This window comes from Octopus sinensis, linkage group LG7 (genome assembly GCF_006345805.1).
Source record: "Octopus sinensis linkage group LG7, ASM634580v1, whole genome shotgun sequence".
NCBI lineage: Eukaryota > Metazoa > Mollusca > Cephalopoda > Octopoda > Octopodidae > Octopus > Octopus sinensis.
In genome coordinates, this window is record NC_043003.1 from 48342169 (window position 1) to 48357126 (window position 14958).

At 33.7% G+C, this 14958-nt stretch overlaps 1 protein-coding gene across 4 annotated transcripts in view; it reads right to left on the reverse strand.

Moving 5' to 3' along the window:
- Positions 1-3040: 3040 nt before the first annotated feature.
- The window catches only part of LOC115214243 (probable splicing factor, arginine/serine-rich 6), a 59972-nt gene continuing 48054 nt past the window's right edge, over positions 3041-14958 (reverse strand). The window contains exons 4-8 of one of the 4 annotated variants that reach the window (XM_029783369.2): positions 10679-10705; positions 7435-7464; positions 7100-7147; positions 5327-5776; positions 3041-3303 (exon numbers count right to left, since the gene is read on the reverse strand). In XM_029783369.2, coding sequence (XP_029639229.1) covers positions 3219-3303; positions 5327-5776; positions 7100-7147; positions 7435-7464; positions 10679-10705 — 640 coding nt within the window. In that variant the 3' untranslated portion in view covers positions 3041-3218. Of the gene's footprint in view, positions 3304-5326; positions 5777-7099; positions 7148-7434; positions 7492-10678; positions 10706-14958 lie in introns of all 4 variants that reach the window. The other 3 variants (XM_029783367.2, XM_029783370.2, XM_029783368.2) reach the window with 3 other exon arrangements.

Sequence of the window (14958 nt, forward strand, 5' to 3'; positions counted from 1 at the left end):
CTGTTTTTTGTTGAAACTGGCCAGATCCAGCATCTCACCTCAACCCTATAATGTCATTGTAAAACTAAACAATTACATCATTGAAATCTCTAAATAAGATAAATTCATGATTAACTCAAAACAATATAAATAAACATTACATTTGGCAGAATAACTTGGATACTAAAGGGTTAAAATATGCAATACTGTTGTGCAGGAAAGTGTAAAGAATATGTTAAATGTCTATTTAAATCTATACCAAAGTTTCATGTAGCTATGAGGGAGGATACTGTGAAACATTCATTGAGGATCACTGTCATCCACTCGACTTGCAACAAACCAGAGTAAAGGCTTAGTAAAATAGGTACACATATACGTGTACAAAGAAACAAAGCCCATGTGTGCAAACCAAAGAGAATTATACTCAATACATAAATGGAAAATAGACAGTAAACTACTGACAGCTTTCCCATTATATATTTGTCAAAGTGAGCCAAGAACTGACTTAGTAAACAGACTTGACTCAATATACATTTTCTTTCAATGAAGGTAAAAGCCAGTTAATTGTGAGTTGGGACTGAAATTTTCTACTTTGGGTCAGATAAGTTAAATCATCTTAGCAAACTAATTTTGTCACAACTTTCTCAAGTTTACTAGTCCCTGTTTAAGCAATTCTTCTGACAGTGTTGGAGGAAAAAAAGCTGTGATTTAAACTGACATGAACACAACAATATTTAAAGCGTTAATGATAAGATGTCTTTTGAAACCATCAAAATTTTGCACACATCTCGCTTTTATTTACTATAAAATATATGTATAGTGACCTACAAGCTTCAGGGAAGGGGAGAAGAGTTCTTACATGTTGTCTAGTGTACAGATGTTAAGGGCTGGTAGGTTAAATATGAGGGAAATTTTTTTAAAAAAAAGTATTTAGCCAGTTTTTGGCTAATTCTATGAAAATTATCTAAAACAGTTCCGGAGTTTAAGAGTGACTGAACCATTTATAGAGATACAGCAAAATTTAAGATGAGAAAGAGAGTTAACCAAATAAAAAAATAAAACTTAAATGTAAATTTTCACAAAACACATTTTTCTCTTTTTTTATTTAAAAGTAAACAAATATTAAAAAAAAAAGAATTTTTTTTTGTTTATGTAGTTTTTTTTTTCTTTAATGTATTTTATATAAATATGAAGAAATTTGACTAAGAAAGGAGAAAAGAATGAGAAATATATAATAAACAAGACAAAAAAATTATTACAAATGAAATTAAAATAATAGAAAACAAGAACCAAAGTGAACATGTTAAGAAATATGTTAAAAAAAGTTAAGATGATATAGTGCTTTTGTTATATTTTTTTCTTTCTTTTTAATAGACTCTTCTCCCATATTTTTTACATGGTCAAATAGAATACTGATGTAAAATAAAGTGACTAAAATTAATTGTAATATACAGTTAACTGAAAGGACTGCAGACTGCCAAAAAACACGATTTAAACAAGGATTTTAAAGAGAAGAATATACCAGGTGATCTGAAACTGCTGTTTAGATGCACTGAAAGAAGCATTCAAAAACAGAATGTAGGGAAAGAGAGAAAAAAAAAATCAAAAATATATGCTGTGTGAGTAGATTAGCCAATCAGAGGGAGGGAGACAGTATATAAATCCAGTCCAATTTGTAAAGAGTCTCGTGTTTCTCATTAAACCATATACATTACAAAGAGTGAAATTGTCATCAGCAGTGAAATCAACTGTAGAAGGGAGAATGGAGTAGGTGGAATCTGAAATACTTGAAAGATGCACAAATTCAAAGACTTACATGAAATATAAAAGAAAGAAACAAAGGTATCATTAAGGTTAATTTTATAGTCTGTGTAGTTTTCAAAGTTCAATTTATCCTATCTACAATAGCTGGAATTGGTACATGAAAGTAATGGAAATAATCTCAGATTTGTCAAATCATGCTCAAGCAAAAGCATTCTTGTTTTGCTGGAGAAGAAACAGCCTGTTCTTCCAGTAACTTCTTTAATCACAAACTAAATCTTCCATAACACCCTAACTTTACATTTTTAAATGTGTTGGTAGGTAAAAATAGAACTCCTTGATTACCCACAAAAAGAGACAGACAGACAGACAGTAAGTGAAAAGGTATGATGCTAAATTTCATGATGAAAACTACAAATTTATTAGAGGTTTCTTTTCACCATATCTTTTCAAACAAATAAAAACAACAGTAGTAATTATGATGTTGATGAGTTCTTTTGGCACAAGGCCAGTATTTTTGACATGGTGAGGGCACAGTTAGCTGAATCAAAATAAGATTATTACTGATAGCTATCAGCCCCAGTGGGGATGAATAGTGCAGTTAAGCAAGATAGAATCTGAACTCTGAACCAAGAGATGAAACTAAATACTTCAATGTATCCAGTTCGGTACTACTATCTCAGACATCTAACATTGCCCTTATGTTTGCATCAGCACAAAGCCTTAGATTTTATAAAGAAGACAAAAATGAGAATTTGTTATGTTTATGCCCGTCTCAAGAGCATAAGTTAAATGATTACAAGCAGGTAAGAAAACTAGTTTACAGACTCAGCTTACTCTTGCTCTTGACAACACTTGTAAGAGTAGTGGCAACAATAAAAGACCAAGAAAAAAATACAACCCAAAAATGGAAACAAGCAAAAACAAAAAAACAAAAAAAAACCTCTGGGAAAGAACAAATATTAGATAAATGATGAAGGTATTAAGTCTCTTCATTCAGGAAGTATGTCCACACACATACACACACATCTATACACACAGATACAAACTCACATAACTATTGTACTATATATATATATATATATATATATATATATATATATATATATATATATATATATATATATATATATGTTGTAAGATACATGTTCTTTCAGGTTTTGAGAGTATTAGTTTTCATAATGAGTAACCAAAATGAACAAAAACAAGAGTAGGTGAATATATGGGTGTGCATGTACCTACAATTAAAAATGGGGAAAAAAATAAAGAAACAAAAAGAAAAAACAACCAGAATCTTCAATTAATGATTAAATAGGCAATTGATTAAAAAAAATTCTAATGTCTACTTGTTTAAATACAACATGCTTTCCATTTTTGCTGGTTCTTGCTTGAGAGAGAGAGAGAGAGAGAAAGAGAGAGAGAGAGAAAGGGGAAAAAAAAAAAAAAAAAACTAAGAATTCCCCCTCTATTGTGTGTATTCATTTTTCTTCATCACTATCAGATCTGCCGGGATTAGATGTGCGACTTGACAGTGCAGCATGTGATCTGTCTGGAGATGGAGATCTGAAAATATAAAACAGATAAACTGTAGTAACAATTATGATAATGATGATAACTAGTAGCAGCACCTAATTGTGCACACATTTATAGAAGGTATCAGAAAAACTTACAACATAACCTATACAATTTTTGCTTTGAAAAGATGTGCCTCTGTTCAAAACCCCAGGTACCTTACCTAAGTGCAAAACTGTGAACCTCAACTCAAAACATAGGGCCTTACATACATTCACTATAAAAATGAAAGTATGCATGCATGTGAGTGTGTGTGTGTGTGTGTACAAGAATTGGCACCAGGTGTAGCTCAAGTGGAAAATATATACACACGATTATGTGTGCATACATATACATAGGTATATAATGTATGACCCTCTCTCTCTTTCGGAGAGGCACAAGCACCTACACGCACATATACACACACAGCAGTAACATCCGCCTGCCGAATTCAATCACAAAGTTTCGGTCGGCTCGGAGCTATAGCAGAAGACACCTGCCCAAAGTGCCACGCAGTGGGACTGAACCCGAAACCATATAGCTAGGAAGCAAGCTCCCTAACCACACAGCCATGCTCACCTCATGGAAGAAATGACTAAAGAGTGGGACATTTGACAATGTGGGGTTCTCTGTGAGACCAACTTGTGGAAACACTGTGGGCATGTATATGCACTGATGGGCACAAGTCATCAATTTCTGCCGATGTCCCTCCCTCACGCATTATCTCTCCCGCTGCAAACCCAACATTCAGACAATTCTATTTTTCATGCTACCAAGAACCAGTTCACTTGTTAGCTATTCTTCAGCTTTTCCTTTTCTCCTTCCTCACCCATATGTTAGTGATTCATCACCCCCACTGAACCATCAAATTATTTCCCCTCATGTACTATGCTTTGCTCTCTCTCCACATGGAGGTGTTGGAGATGAGTACCAACACTTCCATGTGGTACACCTGAACAATTAAGATATCTTCATTTGAAACTATTGGTTGCCTTGTTTTATGGGATGGTGTGATAGTTGCAAAAAAGCATCAATGTCATTTAAGTAGTGTCCTTTGTTTTGATTCATCCATATTAACATGTCTAGCTGTAAAAAGAAATCTGCTTTGATGCATTGCATCTACATGCAAACATGGAAAAGTGGACATTAATATGATATGTATATATATATATATATATTTGTATATCATCATCCTCATTGTTTAACATCCGTTTTCCATGCTAGCATGGGTTGGGCAGTTCAACCGGGGTCTGGGGAGCCAAGAGGCTGCACCAGGCTCCAGTCTGATCTGGCAGTGTTTCTACAGCTGGATGCCCTTCCTAACGCTAACCACTCCGTGAGTGTAGTGGGTGCTTTTTACATACCACCGGCACAGGTGCCAGGGGAGGCTGGCAACGGCCACAATCGGCTGGTACATTTTATGTGCCACCGGCACGGAAGCCAGTCAAGGCGGCGCTGGCACCGGCCACGTTTGGATGGTGCTTTTTATGTGCCACCAGCACACGTATCACAACTACAATTTCCATTTGATTTTTTGATGTTGATGTACTTGACTCATTAGGTCTCCCCAAGCACAGCAGGCCATCCTGCGATCCAAGGTACTTTGGATGGGCTGAGGCTTCTATGTGAGGCTGGTGCAGGAAACAACCATGAGCTCGTGTTATTTGTCGGGTCTTCGCAGTCACAGCATATCTCCAGAGGTCTCGGTATTTCGTCACTGCCTCTGTGAGGCCACACCCACATTTCCCCTGGCTAACAACAGGTTCCAGTTCTAGTAAACACTCACACACACGCAGTTTGTAAGTGTATATGCATATTAGCATATGCTTGTATATCTCTAAACACATGAGAATATTGTGTTTACATATAATATGCATATATCTGTTTCTTTAGATTGTATATAGACGATGCATGTATACAAGTAGTGGCAGAGAGCTAGTCATCACTCACTAATTTTGATATTACTCTGACTTTTAGCACAATACTAAAACTACGGAAGGCTTAAAAATAGGAGGAGTATTAAAAACCAACTAACCTGTCCACTTTCATTTTACGAGATTTTCTCATGGGATGGTCACTGATTTCACCAGTTTCCAAGTCAGAACCATCATAACTAGGGGAACGCGACCGGCTATTTTTCATAGTCAACTTCTCTTTCCTCAGTCCAGACTGCTCACTGGTATCAGATTGACCACCATCATGATTGTCCAGATCATGACTAGCATCGTGTCTAGAACGAGATGAATACTTGCTTCGTTGATCATCTGGTGAAACTGACCGGTTCCGTGGTGAACGTTGTCGGCTGGACTCCTCAATGTCATCCAGAACACGAAATAATCTCGGGCGCAAGGGCGGGCTCTGAGAGCGGCTGTTTGACCTACTGCGATAGTGCTCATCTTTCTTGTGTCGCTGGGGAATATCCAGGGAACTATGTCCTCCTCTTGATCTTGAGAGTTTTTCAGGACTTCGCGAACGACTGTAAGACCTGAATATAGATTAAAAAACAAAATTTTAAACTTACACACACAATGCATACACAAACACACTATCCCAAAATATAAGATGGATTGAAGAGAAATTCTTTATCAACCTCCTTTGTGAGAACCACTTATAGATCATGAATTTCCAGCTTTATTAGCTGGTCAATGAGTTTTGCCACTGAGCAGGCTTGTTAAAGACATTTCGCTTATATTTAACAGTGATAGAATTATGAGTTGGAAGGGATACAGTTCTAACAAAAATACTTTCCTCCAACAATATACTGATGTCTCCATCATACTTATGTTAATCAATGGTAGTCTCTTAATCTAAGAATTCTACAATTTCTTCCTGAACAGCCTGCACTGATGATTTGCTTATATGGATAAAATGTTTGTACTGCACATGAGCACATCCCCTCCATCAAACTGACATTGCTTATGCAGATGCATGGTTTGCCACATGTGACCATAGAGAAATGTAAGACGAAGTGTTTTGCTCAAGAGTACAATGCACTGCTCAGTCCCGGGAATTGAACCCATGATCTAGTGGTCATGAGTGCATTAACCACTAGGTCACTGTTCTCACATTAGCATGAAAATATAATTATGAGAGAGAGAGAGAGAGAGAGAGAGAGAGAGAGAATGGAGAAATCATCTATAAGTGTAAATTACCAAAGCACATGCTCATTGAATTGCCCTTTTACTTTCTACCATGCCACTTATGAAAAAGGGGAGATAGAAGAAGTGACATGTATTTCATCAGTGAAAGCCCACAGAATAAATTCAATACAAAAACCAATGATCTTCCTTGCCACTGTAACTGCGGAAAATAGTCTCCTCCTCTGGAAGCCATCTACTCGCAATGCCAGAGGGCGCACACTCTCCTACCCTGATGTAATCTCCAGGGATACAGGCATCCAGCAACAAGATCTCCGTAATGCCATGATGGACCGTGAAGTCTGGCGTAGCATGTAAATTCCATTGTCTCGACCACAGTCGAACAATGATGATGAAATAGTTTATAAATTGACTAGTTCAGATGGAAAAGAAAAAAAAAAAAAAACCTGCCAAGTTTATAAGCGTCCAACTATTACTAATAGTTTTATCTATAGTGCTACCAATATAATAAACAAACCAAAATGGATCCTTTTAGATAAAAAGATTCTACATGCCAAGACGAAAATACAAAGTGATTCAGAACAGTGAGGTTATTGAAGAGGATTTTCTTTAATATATCTCACTAGTTTAATCAACTAGTAAATAGAATAGAGTAAAAATCACACTGTCTAATTCATAGAAACACAGACTTATGTATATTGTTTGCTTACCTGAAACGTGACCTGGAACGAGATCTTGAGTAAGGGCTCCTCCTGGACCTAGAAAAAGAAAGGGAGGTAATAAACTAAAATTGCCTCTTTTTCAATGAAATGACCACATATGGCAGCAGTAATTTACCAATACATGTCAACGCCTTCTGCTAAAAAGACCAGAAATACTAATCAATGATGAATAATTTGGTTATTTTCTTCTTCCTTTACCTCAAATTTTTAACCTGAAATGTACTCTAGTACGCATTATATAGCTACCGCTAATATTCATTTTTGGGTTATTTTCAACTCTTGACTGAAACCAGCCACAAGACAAATTATTGACACCAACCTACCTTGAGTAGCTTCTGTCACGGGATCTAGACCTGGAATAGCGAGAATCAGAACCGGATCTGAAGTAAATAGAATATAAAAAATTGCATTGGTTTTTTTTTCTTTTCTTTCATCTTCTTTTTGCATTGTTTCATTTTGTTTTTATACACTAGGTGGAAAAAAGACTTTCATTGCATAGAAATAGAGAAGAAGGATTAAAAGTAGATGGAGGGGATATTAAGTTAGCAACATAAAAAAAAAACAACATGCACACTTTACACTTTAAATGTATATTTTTAAGATTGGATGTAAATATTACATAGCTAAAAATTGGAAAGGAAATTCAAATTTCAGAATTTGAATACATTAGCAAAAAATATATAGTAGCGATTTCTTTTGGCTGGGTATAAGGCCATTTTATTCTAGAGGAGAGTAGTTAATTGAACTCACATCATAGCATTTATTTTATTGACTCCTCAGCAACAACAAAAAAAACCCAACAAAATTGACCATCATGACAAGAGTGGAACTCAGAAAGTAGAGGAATAAAACTAGATACTAGAAGCATCTGCTATGAGACAACTATTTCTGTAAACACAGTGCCATTTAATTAAATAAAACAAGAAAAAACTTAGTAGAAAGATAAACAGTAAAAAAACAGAAAAGATAACCTTTTAAAAATCAATTCAAAGTCAGTAGATGAAAAGATTTCAAACCTTAGTCAAATTTTTCCTTATACAAACTGCACAAGATACCTAACTGAAATACAAACATTGTTGAAGATTTTCTTTCTTTAATACAAAAAGAGCAAGAGAAATGGTATCTGGACAATGCAATAGAGGGTAAAAAACAAATGGTAAGGGGAGACAAACACTGATTATTGAAAAAGAGTAAACATTCTACTAGTTAAGTATGCACAAGACAAACATTTCCTTGTAGTAATAACAACAATGAATCATTTAGAAAGAAATGAAGGCTAAAATCTCCACTAATAACCCAACATCAGCTGATTTAACATAGGAAATAATTTTAACTCACTGACTTAGCAAGTATTTCGACAAAAATGGAGGGGGTCAAAGTGTAAAATAGCCTCTCTCCTCATGTTTTTGAAAAAATTCAAGTAGTTTTAAATAGAAATGAGTGAAATATGTTTGAGAATGTCTAAGCACTGACTAGTGGTTCTTAAACAGTGTGCAATAAGGGCAGGTATCTAAGTGCATTGTGGATTTTACAAACAATAGATTAACTTATTTGAAAAAAGTATTATTCAATAATTTTGTTCTGCACAACTATTATTAACAGCAGCAGATAAGCCAGTTTCACACTTTTTTTTCTATCTCTCTAAATTTCATATAGCTCTGGGCTTGGTCTTATTGTGTGGCACTGTGAGTAGCTTTGACAAGAGCTTCATTTAACCAACACTTTTTGAATAGAATTTGGTAGGCAGAAGTATGGTGAAACCCTGTCATAAATATGTATATCTTTTGCTGATGAATATCACCTCCACCCCACCAAAAAGAAAAACTGTTTCTTAAATGATGCCCTTTGCACTGAGTTGTAGACACCCCTTTGCCACTCACTGTTTAAAGATGCAGTGAGCCAATGGAAGCCTACAATAAAATGATGTTATGGTTCATAAATTATGCACTAAATCCAACAGTTCTGAAATCTGAAACATTACTGTTATAATTATTGAATGTTGATAAACAAAACTCCAGGCTCAAGAGTTGTATTGTATGCTTTATATTAGTAGAGTAGCAGCAAAAATGTATACGAAGTATATTACCAAAACATCCATGACAACTGACAGATAATTCACTTTGCTGTTATTTTGAATTAAAATGCAAAACAATAACATCCTTCTTTCTGTTGTTGGAAAATAAAATGCTATAGAGAATTCAATTAACTATACACCAACTCTTACCACCAAACTGGGCTTGTTACTCATCAAAATATTATTATTACCATTAGTACTTTAATTATTGTTGCTGTTATTGTTATTATTATCATTATTATAAGAAAAATAAATTACATAAAAGGAAATCACCAAAACTAATAAAAGACTAAATGCCGAAGTTGTCAAGGTGAAAAGAAGAGGAATTAAGTAAAAACGAACCAAATAGATTTCTGTGTAATAAAAGTCTCCACTGAAGGAAACCAAGCAACAACAAGGAACCAACTCAAATACTCCAGCAAGGCACCTCACTTAGCTTACACAAGAAAATCCATTAATAACTATATGAGAAATGTAATATATATATATATATATATGTAAGTATATACACAATCCTTATGCCATAATGCTATCTACTGAATAAGTGCAAATGTCCAAAGAAAGAATTGTCGACCTAGCAACAGAAAACTAAGAGAAAAAGAATTTTTTTAAAATTCAAGCCGTACTGAGAGTATCCCAGTTTGAGAAATGATATACCACATCCCTACATGTTGTAAGAGGTGACTAAAAGGGCTGGTAACAGGAAGTGGTTATGGTGTAAAAACCACAGCCTTATAGAAACCATCCCAAACCGTGTCGGAATGGAAAAATGGGATGATGATGCTAAGTTATCAGATCTGTTATCATTACCAATTATTAAAGGAATATTTCTTGACAGAACACTGCTGCCAGCACACACTGCAAAGGCTGTGGGTGGTGGCAATGGTGGTCATGGGGCACAGGTTTAACAATATACATCCCAGAACATACTACTAGGCAACAGAAACGTCATAATATCACCATCAGCATGCAATGAATGAAATAGTTTAGCAACTGTAAAAAGACAGTTATCATTAATGCCAAACCAAAATTGCACAGAACATGAGAAGCATGCAGAAATCTGGGAACCACATAGGTTTAATTTTAATTTTCAAAAAATAAATTGTTTTGGTTATATATTACCAGTGTTCAAAACAGAAAATTAATGGAATTTGAGAATAGCAAAATATTTTTTAATTTTTATATATATATATATATATATATATATATAATATATATATATATATATATATATATATATATACATACATATATATATATATATATATATTATATATATATATATATATATATATATATATATATATATATACACATACATATATATATATATATATATATATATATATACACACGTATATATATATTCCTGTGAAACAATTTGCTTTTTAAATGATCAAACTTATCTGAGCCAGACTGTATGGCAAGACTTGGGGAGCTTGTGTGCAGAGGATGCAGTCTATCAAATGGTCTCAGTCTAATTCATAGCTCACCTTACAGCAGTATTGGTGTGATCTTCCCTGGAATAGATGAAGTAGCAGTGCATAGAATACTAATATGAACAGCGAAGGAGGAGTCATTAGCAAAAGAAGGGTGTGGAACTACATTATATAAATGTATATGGAGAAAGATAGCGATAACTGAACTGGAAATCTTTCCATGTATGTCACAACTATAATTACTACAAATGTTACTATAAGAAGTTGCAAAGAATTGCCAAGACAGTTTTAGGACAGAATTTTCAATGAAAGAAAGAAGAAAATGTTTAATTTTCAAGCCAACAAAAATAGATATATGATCCTGAATGAACTAACTAGACCATCTCAATTTATCTGATGCAAAATTGAAGGATTTTTCAATGAAAAATGAGAAACTTTCTAATTTAAAGTACTAAAAACCTTAAAGAACTTAAGTTTTAAACAGCCCACACCCCAACTAAATTTCCCTAAAAACTTTTTGCTTTTAAGAACAACCTAGCAAAGGTAAAAGGGGTTTCAATTATCTGAAAATAAATTATTCTCAGTGAATAGAAAGAGCAAGCTCATTTCATTTGAATTTTTCATAGAAAATAACCAGCATTCAATTCTATCTTGTATAATATAAGCAATGAAGTTGAAAGAAAATATAATTTAAAGATCATGTTTCCCTAATTCTCTTGGCATTGATGTGATAAAATTTGAAACCCTAACAAACCTCAAATAGCAGACATCTGAGAATTGGTTTCTTAAGTGTGATTGCATGCTGAGAAGTCTAAATTAGAACATCACAATGCAGGAGAATCTACCACATGAGCATCTGTAACAAGTTATAGATGATGGGACTGACAATTGCTCATTAATATGGGGGAAGATGTCATGTGCAATTGATTAAATACATACTCCTACCATATGCAGAATTTAGGGAAATCAAATGGGTTAACAGTTAATTATTGCAGTCAACAATAGAAAATCAAATACCACTGAATTAACAAGGAAATTGCACAGAACACAAAAGAAAATTATACAAAACATAAAAGAGACAATTGAACAAAACGATTTATTCTTTTATCACAAGTAGAAAAAACAAAAATAAATGGAAAATAAGAGAGCTAAAATGTCAATGAACTATACAGCAGTAAATATCTGTTGGTCTATGTTCCAAGTAAATTTAAAACAAAATCTCACTCAACTACATTTTTTAAAACAAGATAATATTGCTATTGTTTCATGATACTCAGGAAATCAGCTAGGGTGAAAATATATTTACCAACAACCAATTAAGAACACCTTTTAAAAAGAAATCAGGAAGGAAAATCATTTGATGATTTGAAACATAAAAAACACAAATTGGATCAAACCACCAATTCTAAATGGTACTAAATAAATAATAATAAATAAAGGTAATGACTACTGTAAGCACAAGGCTGAAAATCCGATGGAGGGGGCAATTGATACAATTAACTCCAATACTTGATTGGTACTATATTTTATTGACCCCAGAGGAACGGAAGGTAAAATTACTTCAGTGGAATTTAAACCCTGAATATAAAAACAAATACTGCAAGGCATATTCTGCTGAATAATAATTTCTTACATGGGCTCAGGGCTAGAAATTTGGGGGTGGTGTTGGGGTAGATTAGTTAATTACTGGCTAGTGCTATATTTTACCAACTCTGAAAGGATGGAAGACAAAGTTGACCTCTGTGGTTTGAACTCTGAATATACAAATACCACAAGGCATTTTGTTTGATGCTCTAACAATTGTGTCATTTCGCCACCCAAATAATAATGATAACAATAATAATAATAACAACAAGTGTGCATGAAAAAACATTCTGGAAAAGTTCACAGGTTTTTTTTTTATTTTTATTTCTACGGATTAAAGCAATTTTAAGAAAGAAAAAGAAATAATCATACATGTACGTAACATTGAATCATCTTGATACTTACCTACAGGTAATGAAATATTCTAGACAACAGAAACAGTATGGGGATATGCAAAAGTCTTACCAGTAACAAAAAAAAAAGTTTAAAAAAAGACAAATTAAGAGGTTTTTAAATGGTAGTGAGGAGGTATAGGGGTGGATTTAATGATATTGCTTTCCTTAGCTCAAATTATAGGTAGACTTATCGCAAAGCTGTCCAACCAGGCCCAAAACAACTAATGGGGGTTAAAACATCCTTACATTGCAACATAAGATTGAATGCACAGAATTACTTCTAATGACCATGTCAGTTTAGATAAATAGTTCCATGTTTTGTTTGGATTGATCTTAGTAAAGATTCAAGATTATGTGTAGAGTCTAAAGACATATATAACGTGTGTATATATATATATATATATATATATATATATACATATACACACACACACGTTAGTATACATACATACACATATATGTGTGTGTGTGTATGTATGTATATATGTATATATATATATATATGCACATACTGGCAGTATGTGAACATATGCATCAGTCACAGACATAAAGAAAGTGAGGGATATGATTGTGTGAAAAAGCTTTCCTCCTACAAAAAGAAATTTTATATATGATATGGCAGTCAGCTTAAATTAATAATTAATTGAAAGAATTAATTATGAGTTAAAATTAATACAAAAAAGATTATAGAGAAAATGAAAGAGAAGATATGGGTGGAGGGAAAGTTATTAGGGATTTGGAGTAGGTGCCAGGTGAAGAGGTTGAAATTCGAACAAAAACAATCGAGACTGGTAATGAACAGAAATAACGGAGAGTATGTATGTGTGTATGTAAGTGCGTGTGTATATATATATATATTTTTGTGCCTGTAAATAAACACACACACGCATATACATATATATATAAAAATATATATGTACACATACATATGTGCATATACGTAAATATACATATATGTATATACACACAGACACCAATACACACGAAGGAAGGAAATCAACTTCTCTGATATCACAGCTTAAGATGTTTTACAGAAGGGGGAGGAGACAATTGAAAAAGGAAATCCCACCCCCTTATGAAAATAGATAATATATGATGCAAATACATTTTTCTTTTTTTTTTTTTTTTAAAGATCTTGTGACTTATTGATAACTGTGAAAAGAACAACAATTAGATAAGGCCAGCACAACTGCACAGCAAGCATAAGAACTAGACAGTTTGCATTGTTGATATAAATCATTTTTTTTTTACAGCTTTAGTTTGTTAAGAGAAAATAGAAGGGAGGGAGAAAAAAAATTGAATTAAAAAAAAAAAACAGAAACGAAGATGTTTATTAATAGTAAAGCAATTGTTAGTGTTACTCTCTGGGCCCAAGCAAAGTTCAATAACAACATTAATGGCTGTTTTATAATGATGGAAATGTCTATTGTTTAAATATCTTAAAACTATTACCAACCCAGTTGCCAGGACTTAAAAGAGAATCTTTCAGTAGTATTTTGTGTGCCCCTGTTGCATAATTGTTTGCAGTTAGCTTTCTAATACTCCCTGCATTAAATATGTTAGCAGTGACATAAACGAGCTTCTACAGTCTGACACCAAGTCGTAGGACTTAAGGATTTGTAAGAATGATTCTCTTACCCTCTTTTGAACTGGAGAAAAAACAAGGGTTGAGTACAGTACAGCAAAATCAGAAGCATACTGAAGTGAGCTTCTACATATGACTTGCTAGATATAGCAACTAAATCTCCTTCAAATCATATCTATTGTCTTATGGTGGTCATTGTCTAGAACACTTCTGACCATAGAGGCACCCAGTCATGGCAGACAATGAACTGTAAACACCCTTAAAACCTGTATATGATACTTTGTGGAGGAAAATACTATTGAGATACAAGTGAACTGTCAGGATCATAGAACAGCACCAATGACAGGTAGGCAAAAAAACTCCTCCTGACTCAACCAGTTGTAACTCTTGCACCTGACATCTAAAGATTATTCAGTTCTAAGGATCATCACCTTCAGTAAAAAATAAACTTTACCTTCCCCATAATTTTGTAAATCATGGTCAACCAAAGCTTTTAATCTTAGATTTTGATTCCAATGGACCCAATAATTATTATGAGCACATAGAAAGCCCAATTCCTCTTTACTTCTAAATAGATTGATCTATCAATATGACACCCAATTTCATTACAATACTAAATTCCATTTTCACAGTAAGACCTAACTCATTGAGGTTCATATTAACAATCCAACAGCTTTATCTCCCTTCCTCTCCAAAATCCCCCCCCCCCCGTCTCTATCAATAAACCATACAGACAATTCCCACGATTTGAGCTGAACTATCAAAGCAAA